General features: G+C 38.2%; 3 protein-coding genes across 8 annotated transcripts; 1 reads left to right on the top strand and 2 right to left on the bottom strand.

The window, feature by feature from the left end:
- The first annotated feature begins 7 nt into the window (after nt 1-7).
- Nucleotides 8-5327, top strand: LOC112561233. 6 transcript variants are annotated; one of them, XM_025233579.1, is made up of 4 exons: nt 8-352; nt 682-938; nt 3038-3153; nt 4041-5327. In XM_025233579.1, the coding sequence occupies exons 1-4, from the start codon at nt 332-334 to the stop codon at nt 4172-4174; spliced, it is 528 nt and encodes a 175-aa protein (XP_025089364.1). In that variant the 5' UTR covers nt 8-331; the 3' UTR covers nt 4175-5327. The 6 variants fall into 6 exon arrangements, 2 of the variants coding, with proteins under 2 accessions (XP_025089364.1, XP_025089365.1); XM_025233580.1 differs by lacking the exon at nt 4041-5327 and adding an exon at nt 3731-3831; XR_003098664.1 differs by having other exon boundaries at nt 8-938; nt 1265-3153; nt 4041-4073.
- Nucleotides 3469-6694, bottom strand: LOC112561232. The gene is made up of 3 exons (XM_025233578.1): nt 6194-6694; nt 5732-5916; nt 3469-3912 (listed from the first exon to the last, which is right to left on the bottom strand). Exons 1-3 carry the CDS (start codon nt 6348-6350, stop codon nt 3496-3498), a joined length of 759 nt encoding a protein of 252 aa, XP_025089363.1. The 5' UTR covers nt 6351-6694; the 3' UTR covers nt 3469-3495.
- Nucleotides 6695-13480: 6786 nt separating this feature from the next.
- LOC112561231 (isocitrate dehydrogenase [NADP], mitochondrial-like) lies at nt 13481-21951 on the bottom strand. The gene is made up of 11 exons (XM_025233576.1): nt 21682-21951; nt 19175-19275; nt 18659-18824; nt 18290-18450; nt 17855-18001; nt 16928-17064; nt 16670-16821; nt 16279-16391; nt 15745-15842; nt 15248-15340; nt 13481-14921 (listed from the first exon to the last, which is right to left on the bottom strand). Exons 1-11 carry the CDS (start codon nt 21785-21787, stop codon nt 14840-14842), a joined length of 1356 nt encoding a protein of 451 aa, XP_025089361.1. The 5' UTR covers nt 21788-21951; the 3' UTR covers nt 13481-14839.
- Between the last annotated feature and the right edge of the window lie 5 nt (nt 21952-21956).

The raw sequence follows: 21956 nt of genomic DNA, 5'->3' as shown, positions 1-21956 counted from the left end.
CGATGCTCGCGCCCTAAAGAGCCTGTGATACCCTTCGCCCACCGTGAGCGCCTGTTAAAATGGCGGCTGCCAGCGAAGCAACAAGTGAGAAGGCAATGATGTTGATGGAAATGTTTGACGACGACAACAATTACACATACCACGCTTACACCGATGACGATGACACCGACGACGAAATAATAATTGAAACAATCGATCGCAGCATCAACGAAGGGTTATTTATAGCGGCAACCCTTTGTCAACGAAAGAGGAAAAAGCCTAAAGAATTAGAGATTATGTAGAAAGAACAGTACAGGAGTACTGTGAAGTAGAATTTCATCAGCATTTTCGAATGCACAGGGCAGATTTTGAAGTAAGTACTTTAAACACTTTCTAGGGCTTATGTTTCAAAGTATATAGTGTATAAAATGTATCGTGCTTTTACAGTCTGCTTGCACGTATTGGAAGGAGTTTAAAATAATAGGATTTGTGCATGGGAAGTTTGTCATTTGTAAAAGTGTATGTTGATCCTTATGAAGTGCAGTGCTGCCATTGACTGAGGTACAGACCTATATAAGTGTTCAAGTACAGACCTATATAAGTGTTCAAGTTATTGTTGCAGTTTATATTCATTACATACATATTCATAAAAACACTGTAATGTTAATATTTTTCACATATTTCATTGTTCCTTCATCTTAGGTACTTTGTAACTGGATTGGCCCCTTGTTGCCCAAGGAGCGTACAATCAGCTTGGAGAAAAAAATGCTGGCAACATTGTGGTTCCTTGGGAACCAAGAATCCTTCAGAGGGATTGGCGACAGATTTAATCTCAGCAAGGGATCACTTAGGAGAGTAATCCATCTTATCTGCCACACACTAGCATCTCATCAAAAGAAATGGATTAAGTGGCCAGCTCTGGCTGAAATGCATGAAAATGCTTCGCAGTTCCAAGCAAGGTAAAGCTATCTACATTAAACAGTACTTTAAACACTTTCTAGGGCTTATGTTTCAAAGTATATAGTGTATAAAATGTATTGTGCTTTTACAGTCTGCTTGCACGTATTGGAAGGAGGAGTATAACATAATAGGATTTGTGCATGGGAAGTTTGTCATTTGTAAAAGTGTATGTTGATCCTTATGAAGTGCAGTGCTGCCATTGACTGAGGTACAGACCTATATAAGTGTTCAAGTTGTTGTTGCAGTTTATATTCATTACATACATATTCACTAAAACACTGTAATGTTAATATTTTTCACATATTTCATTGTTCCTTCATCTTAGGTACTTTGTAACTGGATTGGCCCCTTGTTGCCCAAGGAGCGTACAATCAGCTTGGAGAAAAAAATGCTGGCAACATTGTGGTTCCTTGGGAACCAAGAATCCTTCAGAGGGATTGGCGACAGATTTAATCTCAGCAAGGGATCACTTAGGAGAGTAATCCATCTTATCTGCCACACACTAGCATCTCATCAAAAGAAATGGATTAAGTGGCCAGCTCTGGCTGAAATGCATGAAAATGCTTCGCAGTTCCAAGCAAGGTAAAGCTATCTACATTACTACTATACATATATACACAATTCTTTTAAAGAAGTTTGCATTTATTTTTCATGATTGATCTTCAGCTGCCCTGCACAATCTCTTGGGGTCTTAGCAGCCATGCTGCACAGCAATTTTTCAAATCTTTACTGCTAGCAATTTACATGTGTACAGTGGGCACCAAGAACCCTAGTAGTCTTTTTTCATTGCTGCATATTGGCTCTAGGATCTATTCATCTTTGCAATGGTTTCAAAATGCAATTGCATATAACACTTCGACAGTTGGCAATGGTTTATAATAAAACTTGAGAGTGTCACACAGATAGCCCCTCCCAAATGTGGTACATCTATTTCTCCCACACTTGCAGCTTTTATAGTTTGAGGAATCAAAATATTAAATATAAAATCGGATTTAAGCATTTCTTGCGGTACGCAGGGCCTACTACGTTTGCAGAACTTTTATATTTAATCAAGCCTGCAATTCGCAGACAAGATACTGTCATGAGACAGTATTAAAGCCGAGGAAAGATTGGCAGTGACCCTGCGGTACCTTGGGTCAGGAATGCATTTTTTTGTTTTTGTTTTCTTTGCATGCTTAGGTTTGGTTAATTTTATGTACAGAAGAGTACTAAGTATGGAACACAAACTGTTGATCTCCAGCTCATTCCAACGTTATTAGTCTGAATGGTCAATTTAAATATTGAAAAGGTGCCCTAGTTATGAGCAAATAGAAAAATGTACGCACCTTCAACACACACACCACATACAATTCATTTGTCATGGAGCAGCTAGACTATAGACGGCATAAACGATTTCAGGTACCTATTGCTTCTATTTTACAGGCATGATATAACGTTTACCTGAACTTAATAATGTAAATTCTAACATTAGTACCTGTTGAGGACCTGATAAAATTGCAGGAAGCTTTCCTTACTATTTGTTGGCCACAGCATCAGAGAGAACTTAATGAGGTAGCTAGTCTCCTCCATAGTTCTACAGCTATCGGTGTACATAATAAACAACAGGGGTGACAGGCAACAGCCTTGTGAGGACCCGGTGCTTGTAGCAATATCAGAATAATGGCAATTTAAATAAACCCTCTGCTGTCTGCAAGTAAAAAAATCCACGGAAAAGCACAAACACCATACTGGTGTAAGCAACTATCCTCTAGATCTAAACAGAAATCAGTTTAATTGCATCTCTGTGTTGGTAGACTTGGTTAGTATGTTTTTAATTAGGCAAAATGCTTTATTGTACAACCAGGGGAAAAATCTCAAAATAACAGCATAAAGCACCAAAGTGCAGAATTCATCACTATTAATTGTTTACGGTAGTTGTAATATAATTTTCATGTCTTACTGTCAGAGAATCATTCAGTAATTTAGTTGAAGCTGCTTGAAACTTCAGATTAATTTCTTATTCATATATGTTTCATATGAACTGTCAAGATGTTGTGCTGAAATAATTTTTTGTGAATGCTAACCCACATGAGCAGACGTGGTCTGATTTTATTTCCAGGCAATTCATTCGCGGACCTATCGTTCCTTTTCCGGATCCCAGGAAACACAATCCACAACATAGTAATGGATACCTGTGCTGCATTGTACAGGATTCTTCGGGTGGATTATTTGAAGGTACAGTGTTGTTAAAGTGTAGGAAACATAGAATGCATAGGAGCATCCAACAAATGACATCCATTATTTGGGGCGAAGAAATGATTGCTGTGATATCATATTGTAACCTCCTTGTCAGTCACAAAATTTGTTGATAAATAAATGTGTTATGTGGTCTGCGAGTGTCTCTTTGACAGAGAGACATTAGGCTTTGTAAACAATCAGTGTTATGGTATTCATTCAAAGTTATTAGTAAATAAAGACAAAAATGATTTTCCATTGTAAATGACTCCTAGTGACATGGTGCAGAACAATACAAAATGGCTGAAGACAATGTGGGATACTTGAAGTTTATTTTTCAAATCAATTTTTATTCTGCAATGTTAGTTTTACCTCCTGTACCATGTTAAATATATCACGGTGTAGTTGATCCTGCACGTGTTCGGGAAACTTCTCTGTCATACCAGCTACCATTTGATAGAACATTTCATTTGGAGTTGCCTTTCCAGTCTTTTGCAAATTTTTTAGAATATCCACAGCCTGATGAGCTGGACTGGGGGTGTCTAAGTTGTCTGCCCTCCTCCTCCTTTTTGCACAGTCTGGTGCCTTTGATGGTGGTGCTTGTTGGTACACATTGGATGAGGGTGGGGCAGCAGGTGCTTCAGCTGTTTTTTCTGTGAAAGCCCCCACGGAAGTGAGGAGAACACTAATATCTCCTGTATCTTCTTCTGGAACAAGGAGTTCTGCTGAGGATTGTGAGCAGTTTGCTGAAGTAGAGCTCTGCAAATTAGATAAAATACTCAAAATAAGTTCAATAAATAGTAAATGCTTAGTACATGCAAATATGCTATAGATATATATGTATATATAGTTTTTATATGCTAAAATGAGATCTTTTGTTGTTGCAGGTTCCAAGTACAGAGGCAGAATGGCAACAAATTTCACAAGAATTTGCACAACAGTGGAATCTGCCAAACTGCATTGGAGCTATGGATGGCAAGCATGTAGCCATTCGGTCCCCTGGAGGGTCAACACACTATAATTATTTAAAATTTCACAGCATAATTCTTCTTGCTGTTGTTGATGCAAAATACAGATTTCTGTATTTTGACGTAGGGGCAAATGGCAGGTTCAGGTGATGCTGGCGTTTTCAGAGACAGTACTCTAGCTGCTGCCCTCAAGAAGAACACTCTAAATATTCCAGCGCCAGTGCCTCTGCCTGGCCGTTTTACACCTGTCCCATACTTTATTGTAGGGGATGATGCCTTCCCCCTAAAAAGTTACCTGCTAAAACCCTTCCCGTTCAGAAAGGTCATACAGAACCTGCAAGATGCTGAAGAGGAGATGGAGAGGAGGCGACAACGAATTTTTGATTATCGATTGTCAAGAGCTCGAAGAATAGTGGAGAACGTGTTTGGCATTCTGGTGGCATGCTTTGGTGTTCTTCAAAAACCAATGCCCCATAGCCCAGAACGAGCCACAACAGTAACACTGGCATGTATAGCCCTCCACAACTTCTTGCGATACAAAGTAGACCAGGAGTTTATGCCTCCGTGTTTTATTGACAGGGAAGAAACTGAGACCCACAATATAATCGAGGGAGACTGGCGCCAGAATACACATCAACTACACTCCCTTACCTATCCTCCAGTCAACAGGTCTTCAACTGATGCCAGATTTGTGCGTGAGGAAGTAAAAAATTATGTGAATGATGAGGGCACTGTGCCATGGCAAGACCGCATTGTATTTGGTCACTAACAGGGAGTGTGAGTGTAGTAAATGCATGAGTGTGTGAGGTGTGACTATTTTATTACTTGTACCATAATCCTCACCTGAGAACAGCTAACAAAGGAAAATTCCTGTTATAAACAATGAATGTTATTGTGTGCGTACATGCATGTGTGTGTGTATATATATATAGATATGGACTTATTTTTTTACTTTTTACTGTGTATATAACATTTTGCAAGTACCTGATTTTGATTCTTTACTGGTTTTTGTACTTTAAAAACTCGCCATTGCCCATCGGCCAGTTGAGTAAATGTTTTTATATAACATGAAGCTATGCTGTATAAACACCGTATTATGTGTACAAGGATATTGCAAAATTAAATGGAATATCAGAATAAATTTGACAGTAATAAATTTTCAGTACTTAAAATATATTTAATTATTAAATGAATGATGAAAATGCATACTGCGGCATTTTATTTTATTTCTCTTGTGTATGGTTTGTGTTGAGAGACAATAATGTTTTCTCTTGAGATAACCATGTGTGTCAGATCTTGTTTACAAAAGTATTTTTATCACATGCTGAAAAAAGTACATGGGGGTGCAATTCTTTGACACTCTATGTGATTAAACATCTCACACTGAAATATTGCAAGCCAGGTAAAAGCATCTCTCAACAAGTGTTAAAAAAAGCTTCAAATTACATAGAATATTAATATTTAGATATGTAAAAGCACTTAAAAAGTTCACTGACCCCCTTCATGTTTAAAACAATGCAAAATAAAAATAATCTGAAAGCAAATGTTACAGATTAAGACTATTTCCAGTTTGAAAATATAGATAATACTAATTAACTCAAAGCGCTCACCAAGTTGTCTTGACCCTTTCTCAATTTTATGAAGGGTCTGAGGAAACACAACGCCTTCCAGAAGTGCCATGTTGGCTCTGCCACATGTTGTGCAGAAGCACCACTTCTACAGCGTGCATTGTATGCAGATAACTGCTGAAAAAATGAATTGCGAAGTGAGCGCATTTTCTGCTTCACTTCGTCTTCTGAAAACAGGAAAACAAAAGATTATGAAAGCTGCTAATCTAATGTTATGTAGAATGTTTCGTGATGAAGTAGCTATTCGCGAGAATTTTTTTCTTATATTTCTGTGGCAAAGTTCTCAGAATTTCTGGTATGATATATCATTACACTTATTTATTTCATGATGAGCCATCACTAGTATTAGCAGCACACATCTTAGATCATGCTTTCTAGAATTTGCTAAGTCACAGAATCAGTGACCAGTACACAAACATCGAAGTAAAAAGATAAAATTCCTACCTGTTATTCCATTGCCCAGAGCACGAGCAATTTCAATGAAGGCAATTTTGGCCTTATCCCGGTTTACATAGTCCGCACTGGAAGTGTCGAACAGACACGGGTAGTTCTCCCACATTACAATCAAATCCATGCACCTCTGCTCCGTCCACATTGCCATTTTCTAATTTGGAGGTAAAAGGGAGCCTACTGTGTTCTAGCATTCCGATTGGCTACAGCCATGTAATGTAGGTCATGCTCTGCAAGAAAATAGAATCGCGTCCTATCCGCGAAAACCTTGATGGTAAGCCCCCACCCAGCCGTGTGCAAAACTCGGAAAGATCCTACCATGGCCTACTAACCCTGCCAAGTGCGGTACATTGCAGCGTGAGAATAGGCCTATATGCAACAGTTCTAACCATGTCAATCTGAGCATAATAGAACTTGGCTTCAGGGTTGATAGACTACTGGCTGTAGCTAAGAAACAGTCATCAGTAAACGATGGAACTGTCATGGCCTTCAGAGCTGAATGCAGAGATTTTTTGAAAAGCAGTTGTTCTAAAATTGCAGGATAAATCTCCACTGAAAGTACACCCTAGTGAGAAACATAACTTTCTTAAACCCAAAGACCATGGGGGAAAAAGACAAATCAATACAAAAAATGAAAAAGGTTTTGTTGCATTGCCAAGGTGTGAAAAGGTTTGATGATGTGACTTGTGACGAGGTATTGTCAGAGTTCCGTAATTTTCTTGACAGTTCTGCAGGTGAGTGTGCTAGTAAGGCTTTTGACCCTATGACACAAAGACTGGATAGTTGGTTTTATGATGCCCTTGCAGGAAAAGCAGAGTTTTAGGTGTTGTGATCTGTTGTCAGACAGTTATTCCTACTCTCTCATGGTCAAGCTACAGTGGAAAGATGATTTTCATTCAACAAAGAAACAGTAGCTGACAATCTTAGCCAGACTGCACTAAAAGCACGCAGAGTAATTCTTGATCATATTTACAGTGTGGGAGGGGTGGAAAATGTTGAGATCTCCAAACCACTGATGATATCCGCTTCTAGTGACTTGGCAGGTATGAACGTTACCTCTCTGAGCAGAAGCAGCAGAAGGAAACAGAAGAAAAGCAGGTCCACAGAAAGAGATTAGGAGATGAGCTGGTAATGCTAAAGACCACCAGTGCCGAAGAACTACACCTGCTGGAACTGGCTGACAGACATAGTTTCCAGGCTGAAGAGCAAAAAAGATTTTCACTTATTGAAAGATCTAACAACATGCGTTTGTTAGCCAAAGACAAGAAGGAGATAACAAAGATTCAGTCAGACATCGATAGATTACAGGAAGAAATTAAAAGGTGTTGAATTGTGACATTCAGAATTAATGTTTATTTCAGTTTTAAATAAGCCTGCACAGTTGTGTACATGTATGCTATGGAATGTTAAAAAAAAACCAGAACTATTTAGAGGAAATTAGGTTATGTAAAGAAATTGTATTGTTTAGTATTGGTAACACTGTAGGGGTGACAAAGAATTGAACTTCATCAATGAAACTTTTGCTTATAGTAGATGGATTGCTTTGTCATTTTGTAATCTTTATCTTATGTGTATTAGTATATCATGCTGTTTATGTATAAGTATATGTTTGCATGTGTTACATGCATGTATAATAAGAATGCTTAAACAATATCTCAAGGTTAACAAAAATAAATGGGCTGTAATGCTTGACAGTTTCGACTTATTCCATCTTTGGTTTAGCATTAGGATCACACTCTTCATTCCTCATCTGATCCTCCAAGCCTTGGCATTCCTTGTAGTCACAAGAAAATGTGAGTGTTTTTTGCGAATACGGAAGGGCAACTAGTGTTGTACAGATGTGTAGACCAAACATGCGGCGAAAAATCGTCGGTATTTTGCGCCAAAGTCGAATCCGAAAATAAATTTGTGGTAATATTTTATCAATATAAGGACTTGTAAGGGTCACAGAGAAAATGTAAGGACCTGTGTGCGAATTTGTAAGGACCGCATGGCAAATATAAGGACTTATAAGGCCTTACGGCAAGGATTCAATATGTAAGGACTTGTAAGGACCTTTTAAGGACTTGGGAACCCTGCGTTCATCTGTAACAAGCATAAAGGAGCATTATAAAACCTGGTATCCTGTAACTATAATCAGATCTCAAAACTCCATGTTTATCAGAGTACATTATAAAGGAAAACTGCACCTGGTATGGCATTCTTGGTTCACGACCAAACATAAAATATGGCGAGAATTTGGTGGATGCCTGACGCTGGGTTCGCAGCGAAAAAGCAATTCAGACTCCAGAAATTCATCCCAGTCAGTCTGGTGTTCTTCTTTTAGCTTGCTTAATCTTGTTTGAACAGTGCTGTTCATATGTTCCACTAATCCATTTGTTTGCAGATGATATGCCGATGTGGAATGCCTTGCGTAGAATTCCTTATACAGCAATTCATTCAACTGGGAAACACAAAGAAAAGAAAGTAAAAAGACTCCTGAAAATTTTGTGCAGAAATCTTATTGTCTTCCTTTTTCTAGGGAGGAAAACATAACAGAATCAAGAAATCAGTAGTCTGTAAACCCTACAGGTTTAAAATGTGCGACATTTACTCCTTTCTATCAACAATGAAACCTAGATGGTTAAAAAGAAGACAACACCACAGCAAAGATTCTCATGACTATTCATTCCATACTTAAAAACATAAAAAGCATTTGGGGCCAAGTATGCAAACTGTATTATTCAGAGTTCAAAATCCCTTTTGGGAAGATGTGGCTAAGCAATAGTAAAAAATATCTAATGTTTTTCAAAAACTTCGGAAGACTTTATGTGTAAATATATACAATACAATAGGAATATAACTAGAGATGGAAGTGTTATTTATGTCAAAGAATGGGTTAATGAGAATATTATCCAAGTCAGAGACCTTGTAAGTGTAGCAGGAGACCTTACATCCTTTCAAGAGTTTTAAAGAAAACATCCAACATATTAGGTAATAAATAACAGAATGATAACATACCTTCTTATTATCGAATTCCTGGCCTCGATCCGTAAGGAAACGCTGTGGTGGTCCCCACCTGTAATTTGACACACATGCTCTCTTACAAAAAAAAGATGCAAAGTATGGCAGGGATAGAAGCGAACAAAATATGATACACTGACAAGTGCAAGCTAGTGAGCATATCCCACTAACACAGGTCTGCTGCTGTGCATTGCTATAGCACCACCATATCCCACAAGTAATCATACTGGCTTTTATCCGATATTTGTAGCCCAAAGGATATGATGTGCCTAAACTTACCTATAGATAAAGGACCGCACTGCAGTGCACACACTCTCTGCGTCTTTTGTTTCGACAAATTTGGTGAAATAGGCAACCATTGTGAGAATATATTTGCTCCCTCTTGCGGTTTCTGTCATAGCTGCAGCAGAGACAGCATTACAGACATATAAAAGTGACTGCTCATGCAACATACACCAGCTTTTTCTCACTAGAGTTGTCAAGTGTGCAGTTACTGTGGATGTACTATCGTCCATAGTAAAAGAAAAAAAAATGTGATTATACCAAACAATATACTTTCTCTTTTTGTCATTTTTTTTAATCATGCATTTTTTTTAAAAAAATGTATACATACTAATCAGATCCATGCCAACAAGCTTGAGTGGCTGTGATGTCTTTATGGGCTTCAGAAGGGGTGCCTGCATCTTAACCTTTTCCTACTTCTGGCAGGGACCACATACTGTAATCTGAAATATTTACATCTACTTTTTCAGAAAATATTACAGGTATCATGCACAAAGCAATTTCTAAATTCATAAATAATAATCCACATATGAGATTAGCAAACTCCATGGAGTTAAAAAGAAGCAACACACAGTCATGTCTTTTGTCTGTAATCCAGCGTTTTACTTTTTTTTGTTACTCCATGACTTGATAAGTAGGTTGTAAATGTACATCTTGGGATAGGTTAAATTTGTAACTTACATATTCCCGTACATCAGCCTTGATGGATCCCCAAATAAAGTCGCGAGAAATCTTCCTCGTAGTGGCCTCTATACTACTATGACCTTGACCACCAGAGGAATGAGCCATATGTATGATTTCTCTCACCCTCTCTAAACTGGTGATCACCTCCTTTTTGTGTCTTTCTTTGTCCGTGAAAAAAATATTGTCGCCTACAAGACAGACACAAAATACTTTATAAGAAGACGTTTATCTGTTGAATGAAAGTAGTACACACAAATTATAACAATGAAATGGTTTTCTGCTCACAATGCATAGGATAATTTTTTTTAAACTATTTCATTGCCATGAGGACATGTAACTTAAGCAGAAGTATGTGATGTCCTAACAAATTTATCTGATTAAGTTTTTGTCCCTCCCCAACAATGTGCAAAGGATCCTAATACCACTGTGTCAGTAACATTTGATATACAATAAAAAAGCAATGATGAAATTTTAGACTTCCTATGCTTGGTTCGTTAAGAAATGACATGAAATAATATTTCTTATACTATAATTGTGACTGATTGGATCATAAATAGAATACTTGCCTCCCAGCACATAGTGAGGATGCTTAGATTAGAATCGCAATTAACAAAGTTCGAACATCTGAATAAGACAGCCAACGCTGTTGTGCTCAATGCAGAAACATGTGCTCAATGCTATCTTGGCGGAAATGACCCGTCAGTGATGGACATGACCTGTTGACCCTTGCGCCTGCGCACTGTGCTCGTCATTCTCTGGCAAGAACTGTAATTCAAGGGAGGTAACCCTAGTCCTGTCCTCATAAATGAACGAACTATAGTTATCTCCCTTTAAAGCGCGCGCACTCTCCTCAAACTATTCCTTTCAGTTTATTTCAGTGACAGCATGCACGATGGGGGCCTTTTGGGGGGTGGGGGGTCTGGGGTACCTGGACCCGACTGGCTCTGAAGGAGAAGTGTGGGGCCTGCCTTGGTCAGTGTCTTTATTCTTTTAAATAAATCTCTGGGAAAAGAATAAAGTAGCATATTACACGCGGAGAAATCGAGTTTCAAGTTTATAATGCACTATTTCCAGAACTGGTGGAGCAGTGATCGAAGTGGGCTGGCACAGGAATGGGATTGGGGAGAGATGTGCAGTCAGCATTGTCATGTCATCAACACTATCATGTTTACGTCACGCTAACGGAAAGTCGCTAGACACCAATTGACTATCGCGCAAGGTAAGTCTAGAACATGGGTGGGCAACGTTTTTACCGCCACGGACCATTTTGGATATCTGTAACATCATTTGTGGAACACACAAAATTTAACCTTTTTTCCTGGTACTGACTGGGTGTGACCTTTTATTGGCAAATAACATTTGACAAGGCAATTGTTGATTTACTAATATGTTATTAGTAACAGTTATTGATCGGTTTAGTTCTTCTAACTTCTGATTTGTCTTCTATTACTGACCACGTATTTTTGACTGATTAACGGGGTTGGGAGTCGACGGGTTTTGCTTCTTCAAAACCCTTTGTGTATCATTGACTGTGAAGCACTTTAGACAAAGTCAAAATTTATGCATGAATATCATGGCAAGATAGCCATTCCTGTAAACAAATATGCTACATGCAGAGAAAGATTAAGGTGTCCAAGACGAAAGCTGAACCCAGGACAGCCTAGCCCTAACCTTCACTGTATTGGGGACGGGTGCTCACCGTTGCACCACAGGGCCGCCCAATTTTTTTTCATGGAAAGGTTTCGGCTCTTTCCTTTTATACATGTAACAGTATTTGATAGAGACATGGCGAACCAGCTACAAGTCATTTTCTCGGTGGTCACCCGGAAAGGTTACTTATATCTACATTTATATTTTATACTTCTTTAATTTGTGCCGTTTGTCCAATTTCGCTTGGCATGCGTCATTTACGCAGAACGATTTGTCATCCAGAGAACATAAAAGCCATGGGACTGTCCATATATTATGACTATGTCCGTTTCTTAACCCACCCATCATCCTTACATCTTCTTACATCGTTCTGCTTCCTGCGCGTTGTCAGTTTTTTTGTACAAACTGACCACTGTGTACTCATATCAGTGGCGTAGGAACCAGGGGGGCAGCGGGGGCAGCCGCCCCCCAAGGAAAATACAGGGGGGGCAGGAATATCCTTTTGCCCCCCCAATATTTGAGACGTAATTCCTCACAAAGAGCAAAGAACTGAAGAAAGGTAGGGGAACGTAGAGAGGAGACGGTCATCACCGTCACAAAAGCGGGCCCTGAGGCAAGTGGAGGCTCTAACACCTCAGACGATCAGATCGTGCGTGCGTGCAGTACCCCCCCCCCCCCATCCTTTTTTACGAAATGTGCGAGTGCGAACGCCGTTCACTGTCAGCAGGGAGTTTGCCCCCCCAACGCCGAACATCTTCCTACGCCACTGCATATATCTCACCAAGAAAAACAGCTCGTAGGTCACAGGCGTTATCCTGACCTCATTTTTAAAATCGGTCGCAGTTTTCTCATCCTCAACTCGTGATTTCGTAATTTTCAAAAAGAAACAACTTATTTATCCCGTTCGCGTATAAACAGTTTTAAGTGCAGGCGGAGTACTTGCTAACGTGCATTAGTAATACCCATGTATGGCTTTTATGAAACATTGTAGTGTTTACCTGTTTATACATGACACCTGCCTTACATCACACAGTAGATGTGAGTTGTTGCAATGTGGTCGCGTTATAACAAATATATGACACTGATTAAATGTGGTGCAACCTAAAGAATCTAGATGACAGAATTTGCTTGCGCCAATAGGTAGTTGATCAATTCAACATGAAAATGTTTTGGAAAAAACGAAAGTGAAAGAAAACAAAATATTGAAAACATTTGCTCAGATATTATAGCGACTATTATTTATGTAGATGTGTTTCTCTGCAGACCATTCACCGTTGTGGATGCGTGCAGTTTTGTTGACCGACTTGATTAAATGTCCTAAAGTTCCCAGCTAAACTGCTTATCTACTCCTCCTACATTCAGGATCCATACTTAAAGATACCATGGTCTAATCTGGTATCTACAAATGGATCAGAAATTATGGGTTCCCTGAGGTTTAATTATTAACCAAGATTAATATATTCACAGAGACTCATTCTCTGGGAAATAAAAACAATGTCAAAAGTTAAAAATAACAAATAAGAATACAGAAAGAAATATCCTAAATTTATGTTTTGACTTGCCTGCTTACACTTTTATTTTATTCAATGCTGCCAACCCATATAAATGTGATTACTATTATTACTCTGCAATGCAAACCACAAAATACATGCACAAAATACAGTGAGCAAACAAACTCATTTTAATTCATACTCCTTCCACAACAAGATAACATCAGCACACACAAAATAGTCAGCCTGCAAGTGACAGTCTTCAAATTTCATTAGCGTACCTCATCATCTGTAACATCGAACAACTGCTGGATCATTAAATGGTAATGTAGGCAGACCTTCAATAAGATATAAATTATGACAAAAAACAATATATTAAAGCTGAATAGTCATCTAAAGAGTGTTGTTTGAAACAGACAAGAAAAATATACAGACCTCTGCAAAACACTACCAAGAGGAGGAATAAAAATAAACAAGTGGCGAAACTCAAGACTAAAAGTAGATAAATTTCTCTATCCGCGTGTACAAAAAAGAAGATTCTGAACAAAAATGTTTTATTATTCTAAAATGCATTATAAAACATGCATTGATTATGCCAAGTGCCCTGATCCTGAATAAATAGTTCCTTTTTATGCCACAGTACCCCACACGTACTCTTAGAATTTTCAGAAATAAAAGTATGAATGATTTTCAACTTTAAAAAACATCCAGATTAAAGATTTTTTTTAAATATCTAAATTAAGTGCTTATACTCAAAAGGCAATTTAAAAAGAACACAATGCATAAAATAAGCTATTAAAATCAAGTGCATTTCTTTGGCAGCTGAGCAAAAGCCCCAGCAGTATTTATTCTATGGGCATTTAATGCCTAAACAAGTCTATAGAGGCAATCTTTCAAAATTTTGCCTTTATTGATAATGCAAAGAGACCTTAAAGCCTACATTGCACAGCTTTGGTTATTTTTCCCCCTTTCTTTCTTATGGGCTACATTTGTTTCTTTGGGTTTTAAATTTTCTTTCCTTTCACAATTACAGAAATGCTGTTACTTGTACTCTTAAAATGGTTGTAATGCTTGCCACAAGACATAATCATGCCTGTGTATGCAATATTTACTTGGAGGTAAAGAAATCCGTTTTTCACACACACCTCCACACCCAAATTTCTCCAAGCAATCTATAGTTCCTTTTGTCAACTTTGGTACTGTAAGAGGGTCTAAGGTATACAATGGAAACATTCCAAAAAATACTACTAAAAGATGAAAACAACTAGTCTTATGCCAGAGACCTGTCTCTTGAACAGGCACTAAAAGAACAACTATATTTAAATCACAATAAAGCATCTATTGCTCTGACTCCTTGCTGCCTAATCAAAATATGACTGTTTGATGGTGACTTGGAAAGTAAAAGAACTTTCATCACTGCTCAAGAACAAAGAACAGATGACAAAGGTGTTCGGCGGCTGACTTCTGGGTGACGACACGAACTGTCCATGAGTTTAGTAGTGGAATTTGGATGACCTACTCGTAGGCAGAATTATGCAACCCATTTTCGTTCAAACTCTTCTCCTATAGCATCCAGGAAGTCCATAGTAAACAAGAAGTGCTCAGGCTTCACACTATGGACAGAAATGTATATTTATGAATGGCTGAAAAGAAATTCCTGGAGTTTGATCCTATGAAAATCTTCTAAATCTTTCATCTTTCTGACATACAATATATTAAGAATATCGTACAAAAGCATTTGTGTGACTGTTTCCTTTTATTTGCATGTGTGCTTGAATGCTTCAGATGCTTTATTCTAAAAATAAAGCACTTTGAATTTCAAAAGATTAATTATAAATTACAGCATCTAAACTTTTGATTTACTTGGAAAAAGTTTTTGTAAACCTGTAGTTTATAATCACCATGATTTTCTACCCACTGTACAAATGGGGATTCTTACTTTTTGAGACCATATATGCAACCAGCAAGATCCTTGGTCATCTTGCCACTGTCCACACAGTCAACACATGCCTTTTCCATCAGCTGTGCAAATCTGTATCATTAATAAAAAGTAATATTTAAAATAACTAGAAACAAAATAAAACAATGTTTATTCAATTTATGACTTTAATCAGTCAAGCCACTAATAGCCATAAGCACCAAAAGCTATAGCTAGAAGTGGAACTTTGCTGGCAAATTCATGTGTTTGGTTAAGCATTCAATCAGCTACCTTTCAATCTTTTTAATATAAAATAATTTCAACTTTCCAACTTAACTGAGCATAGGCAATGGCGTGAACTTTACTTATACAGGTCTCCTAGTACTTAAACTTGCATGAGCACACCATAGCACATCTCTTGCACTAGCCCCAACAATAAAAATATCCAACACAATACAAAACACCACTTGGGTATTAAATTTATCTTCAGTGCTGACAGAAAAGGGGAGAAGACAAACCTCTGCAATTCATTGTTGCCGTCTAGCTTGCCTCGGTGCTCGAGACCCCGCGTCCATGCATATATACTAGCAATGGGATTGGTACTGGTAGGCTTCCCCTGAAAACAGGTTTTTATATACCTTGTTAAAACAATAATCAGCAAAAAATATTTTATAGTTATGTGTGTGTTGCTACTGGAAGGATGGAAGGGGTGCATGTTTCATTCTTAGTAAAAATTTATAACCTCATGAATCATTCAAGGAAGATTCTAATGCCCCAACAGCAACAGGGGAGCAAAGAACCCAGTGGTCAAATCCCTGCCGTCCCAGGCCAGATGGCCAGAGGTTAGCACACTAATCCCTAAATACAAACCTGACCTCTTAGGGGTTTAGGGAAGGAAAGACAGCATCACAATGAGAGAGTTGGCCCTGACATAGATGCAGTCTATAATACCTCACTCCCCAGTAATGGACAGCTCATAGAGGCTACATCCACTTTAAGGCAAACTGATTCTAATTTTTAATTTGCAGGTAAGTTCTGAAAATTCAAAATACCTTCTGATGTTCTCTGTAGTGACGTGTCACAGTCCCATGAGCAGCTTCTGCTTCAATGGTTTTGCCATCAGGACATACCAGCACACTAGTCATAAGGCCTAAGGAACCATAGCCTAAACACAAAATGCACAAACATAATTCCAAATACATGCTATTAGCAAATATTCCGATTTCTTTAGAACTCTAAAAAATTTCAACAAGTTTACTTAAGTCTGCACCCACAGCTCTTTGAAATGCACATTAACATCTATAAGAAAGAAAGTGTAAGCAAAACAAAAATGATCGCCTCACATGAAGGTACACACACACACTAGAAGAAAAGATCTTCCACACATTCATACAAAGATATTACTAACAAATGTAAGATAATTAAGAATTATTCGTACAGTACCTTGAGCAACAATATCAGACTGCACATCTCCATCATAGTTCTTGCAAGCCCACACAAAGCCACCAGATGATTTTAGTGCCTGTGCAACCATGTCATCAATGAGACGGTGTTCGTACCATATACCTTGCTTCTCAAACTGAGGCTTGTACTGTCTGCAAACATAGAAGACATTTTAATTCACAACAGTTTACATGGCTCTATCTGTTACCAATTTGACAAATCCTCTTTAACAGAAGCAGTATCATGAGACGAACTTACTTGTCATAGATCTCCTGGAAAATATCTTTAAAGCGGCCGTCATACCGCTTGAGAATGGTGTTCTTTGTGCTCATATAAAGAGGCCAGTTCTTCATTAAAGCATACTGGAAGCTGGCATGGGCAAACCCTGTGATAGACTAAAGAAAAGAAACATTAAACCATTTGAAGATCATGTAGATATTGTCTCTTTGTCCATTTGTAACTTTATGACTTTCATATCATTCATTCATTCGCCCCTTGACTGGTGCCGGTCACTGGAGGAACACGGGTATAGATGAGGCAGCTGACAAGGCCCACCAATCTTCTTGGGTGATAGTAAGCAGGTCCTGCCTTTTACTGATGGAAATGAAATTGTGTTGGTCATAAAGGATTTAAAGCAAGATGTTCTCCAGAAAAATATTGAATAGCACAGGCAATAGTGGGCACTCTTGGCGGATGCCTACTGTCATGTGAAAGCAAGTTCCCACTTGGTTATCCAGCAGTTGAGGTTATACAGACTTCAATGACTTGGACAAGACCTTCTTTGATCTTTAATTTTTGCATCACATACCATAGTCACGCATGCCACACTGTCAAAAGCCTTTTTAAGTTGTGAGAGAGGTCCTGCTGATGCTGAAAATGGTTCTCTACCAGGATGCAACTTAAAAATCTGTTCAACTGTCTCCTCTCTAGTCTGAAGCCAGCCTATTACTCTACTAGCATTTCCTGAGCAATAGCGCTGATGCAGTTCTGAATTCATCATGACTTCACTTGAGTGGCTGGTTAGGCTTATTGTTTAATAATTTTCATATGAGATAGCATAAGTGTTGCTTGTGCTTATTACATGAAATACCAGCTGCAAATCACAATTTAAATGTTAAAATTAGGAGAAGAAAAATTTACTTGCTCAGCTTAATTCAAATTGTTGACACCACATTGCCTACTCACCTCATCAGTGTTGTACATGGCCATGCCTACACCGCCACCAGACTTGAACTGGAACACCTGCAGCTTCTGCTGCTGACCTCCAGATGCAGGTGTGAAGACTAGTTCCAAGGTTCCGGGACCTTGATAAACTGCATCTGTTGCTTTATACTAGATGAAAGAACACAAAGATTTGTTGAAATGGAAGAGGGAACTAAGACTAATCAAATATAATTCATTTTTAGTCTAGAAAAAATGTCTGTAAAAGATTATTTCACTTGTGCTTTCTTTAAATAAACATTTTCATAAGACAAAATATATTAAAAGTAATAAAGGATCCAATATCAAATGAGCTAACTGCAGGTGTGCAAGAGTTGGAGTGTGAAGCTTTAAAAGGAAAATGTGCTTCAAATTGTTAGTCTAAGAGGTTGCACATCCAGTATAAGAAGATGAATGCACCTGGTCACCATGAGCATGACGACCTATGACAATGGGTTGTGTCCAGCCAGGCACAAGGCGAGGAATGGTTTTGCAGATAATTGGTTCACGGAATACAGTCCCGCCCAGGATGTTACGGATAGTTCCATTTGGGCTCAGCCACATCTTTTTCAGATTAAACTCTGTAATTAAAGTCCATTTTTAAAATATAAAGTTCAAAATGCAACTGAATACACACCTGATGCTTGCTTTTCAAGCATGCTAAAGATCAAATTATTTCTCTTTTAATTGGGTTCCCAGTTTCCCCTACTGACATACTGATTTTGAAGGTCTACTAGATGAGCAATGCACACCTGTTTTACAAATTGTATTACTGCCTGCAAACTGTACCTTTGACACGCTCCTCATCAGGAGTAATAGTGGCACATTTTATGCCAACGTTGTACTTCTTGATGGCTTCTGCAGAATCAATGGTCACTTGATCATTTGTCTGGTCCCGGTATGGAAGCCCAAGGTCATAGTATTTGCAGTCTACGTCCACATAGGGAAAAATCAGCTGCAAGCAGTAATACTAAGCTATGCAGCAAATATTTTTATTTCTTCAAGCATCAATGCAGAAAACAATTTGATGAGGACAGAAAATATTTACAGATAGCTAGTTTCTTGTTTCAAAGCTTATGTGTACATCTAAGATATATATTCTGTTAAATTATCTTACTTCCAGTTTACAGCCTCTTAAATACATCAATGCATAAGCAGAGACATACTGTGCGTTAGAAATTATTGATGTACAGGAATAAGTCGTATCATTAGTATTGCATGTTGGACTAAGTTTGGGTTCTTTTTTTTTTTGTTTGATTTTTAGAATCATTAGCAAGGCAAAGGTATTTCATGCCCTGGGCTTACTCTTTCCTTGATCTTCTCCCAGATGATACGTGTCATCTCATCACCATCCAGCTCCACCACTGGGTTAGCAACTTTGATTCTTTTCCCCTTGGCTTTAGCATCTGCAGATCACACAGAGTTTTGATATAATCATCTTAAAATATCTTAAATTTGTGGACAGGAGATATCCAAAGTCATGTTTTCCACCAAAAGTACAAGATGCTTAACAAACAAGCACACTGGTTTTTAGGATGATCTAAATCTTATCTGTTTGAATTCAAAGTTGTTTTGGAAACAAGCTGCAGCGTTAGATATTGTTCTTGAGTGAGTGCAATAAGACTGTCTACATATGTGTGTGTGTGAAGGAAGATAAGGGGAATTGATGTTTAATGCTATGCCACCATCTAAAGCTGTATCAGGCAAAACAGCTGCCACATGCACAGAAAGAAGTGTTCAAGACCCAGCTGATCTCAATGTATTGATGAAAAGCACTTAACTGGACTTATGTACAGGGTGTGCACTATAATAGCGCCTGTATGCAAGAGCAGATGTACCCTCTTACAAATTTTATGGACTCCTGTCCTCACAATCGGGACCTAATTTTTTTTTTCATGAGTTAAGGACCAGTAACCAAATGTTTTTATACTTATAATAATAACAGAGTGCATTTATAAAACTTTCCCCAGCACCAGCCAGGCTCAAAGAATTTTAGAACATACATAAAGTCGCATAAGTACATAAATTTTGTAGAGTAAGCATGAAATGAACCTACACACATACACAGTATGGAGGTAACTGAAGTACCCAGAGAAAATCAATAACAGCCCTATAAACAGGTGTCATATGCAGATTGTGGTATGTCAGAGGCAAGACAAAACCCAGGAGTTCTGGTTCTCTCTCCTGGCGATAGGCCATTTAGCCCCTGTGTCACCATCTAAGTTTTAAAATGCAGACTGGCTGAGATATGCAGATGAACAGTAAGGTAGGGGAATGTTGTGCATATACATGCACAGACACGAACATGTGATTTAAAAAAAAACATTAGTCTGTGATAATGTAACTTTTCTCTATATCAAAATTTGCACTTTGCTTCTTCATTTGTGACGATACTCAGTGACCAGTAAATTGTGAAAGAACATTGTACTGCTTTTCCCAAAACCTGTTTAAACCTGTTTAAACCAGCAGTGACGGTTCTCTATTTTTCTGCACCATATGGACTCTGCACAAGCTGAATAATTATGTGAATGCAAGATTGATTACATTTGTAACACTAAACACACAGTTCTCTAGCCACAGTAGGTCAACGCTTCTTCTAAGGTCAAACCTCAGGTAAGGTAGGGCAAGCTTAATACCTGCATTGCATTAAGGTACAGAAAATCTGTCCTTACCATAACCTTGAAACAACATGCCACCAGTCAAGTATTTTTGTCATGCTGTTTTTAAATCTATTTATTTTCAACTTAGATTTTTCATATGAAGTCAGTGCTGGATAATATTAGTTTTGCAACAAATCTGGCATGGGCAGCTGTATATAACAGATCCTGTTTGAAACCACTTCAACACACCTCTCTCCCTACCAACACAAACGGGACTAAGCAAAATGAAGTGTGATAAGCATGATGTCATATTTTTGAATACAGCTATATATTTTACTACCAGCACAAATGTCAGATAATGTAGAACACTTCTGATGGGTTGTCAGCACTTGTAACATACAGGTAACTTCATGAACGTCATAAATGCTACACAAAATGAGGAGCAGGTGACACAAGTCTGTCTAAACTATCTACAGCATCCTCAGAGTCAAGAGAATTATGTCCAACAACAGCTTGAAGTCTTAAGCAAATGAACTTTCCTATGTTTTTTTCTGGTTCTTGTCCATCTTTCTTAATAATTATTTGTTATATATAACTACAAATCAATCATCCCTGGCCTTTTAAGCTCAATGTCATTAGCCATGATGTGTAAAGTCTGGCTTAATTGTCTCTTCAGAATATTCCATTCACTCAAAGTCAGTATTTGGGTGAAAAATTTTTCAGGTTATTTTCTTGTTGTATACTCATGTGGTTTTTTCACCAGTGCTTGCAAGAGAGTTCTAATTGGCCATCAATCAACCTTTAGATAAGACATAGAAATAATTTAAATCGTTCTAGCTGGATACCTACTGTAAATGTCAATCAAACACGGCTTTATCAAGGTGTACATGTATATTACTATTACTAGCTACCTGCCCAAGATTGTTGGTTTCAGTGTTCTGTATAGTATCTACAAAATGGTATAGGGATCAAAGACATGACCTTACTACATATGTTATGAGACAATGACAAAATAATAAAAACACGCAGCACATATGACAATGTAATAAATTTTATCCATAATAATGCTGGACAATCCATCTCTCTCTTTATGACCTTCAAGGAAATTGGAGGCAGTAAGAACTGAATGCTTCTCTGAGGGCAGACAGCATGCCTTTACCATTCACAGTTTGTCTCGATAATAAAATCTCTACAGTAAAGCGATCAACTCACAATTTCTTTGTTGCGATGCCTGGAGGGCAGAAGGAGCTAGGAAATTCTGAACGTTGGTGCCAAACCTGGCGACAAACTTGGAGACTGTTGAGACTGTTCCTGCCATAGTTTCCTCGCACTTGCTGCAGCTGTCAAGTGAAGTGCAGATGTTTCTACTTCACAAACTTGGTGTGAGGGTGGGCGAGCTCAAGACCGTATGAAACTTTCTGAACAAGGCTCTATTCTTACATGAAACTATGTAAAGCGTAGATAAAGAAGCATTAGTTCGATACTAA

Source organism: Pomacea canaliculata, linkage group LG4 (genome assembly GCF_003073045.1).
Source record: "Pomacea canaliculata isolate SZHN2017 linkage group LG4, ASM307304v1, whole genome shotgun sequence".
Lineage (NCBI taxonomy): Eukaryota > Metazoa > Mollusca > Gastropoda > Architaenioglossa > Ampullariidae > Pomacea > Pomacea canaliculata.
This window is presented reverse-complemented; position numbering and strand designations above follow the sequence as displayed.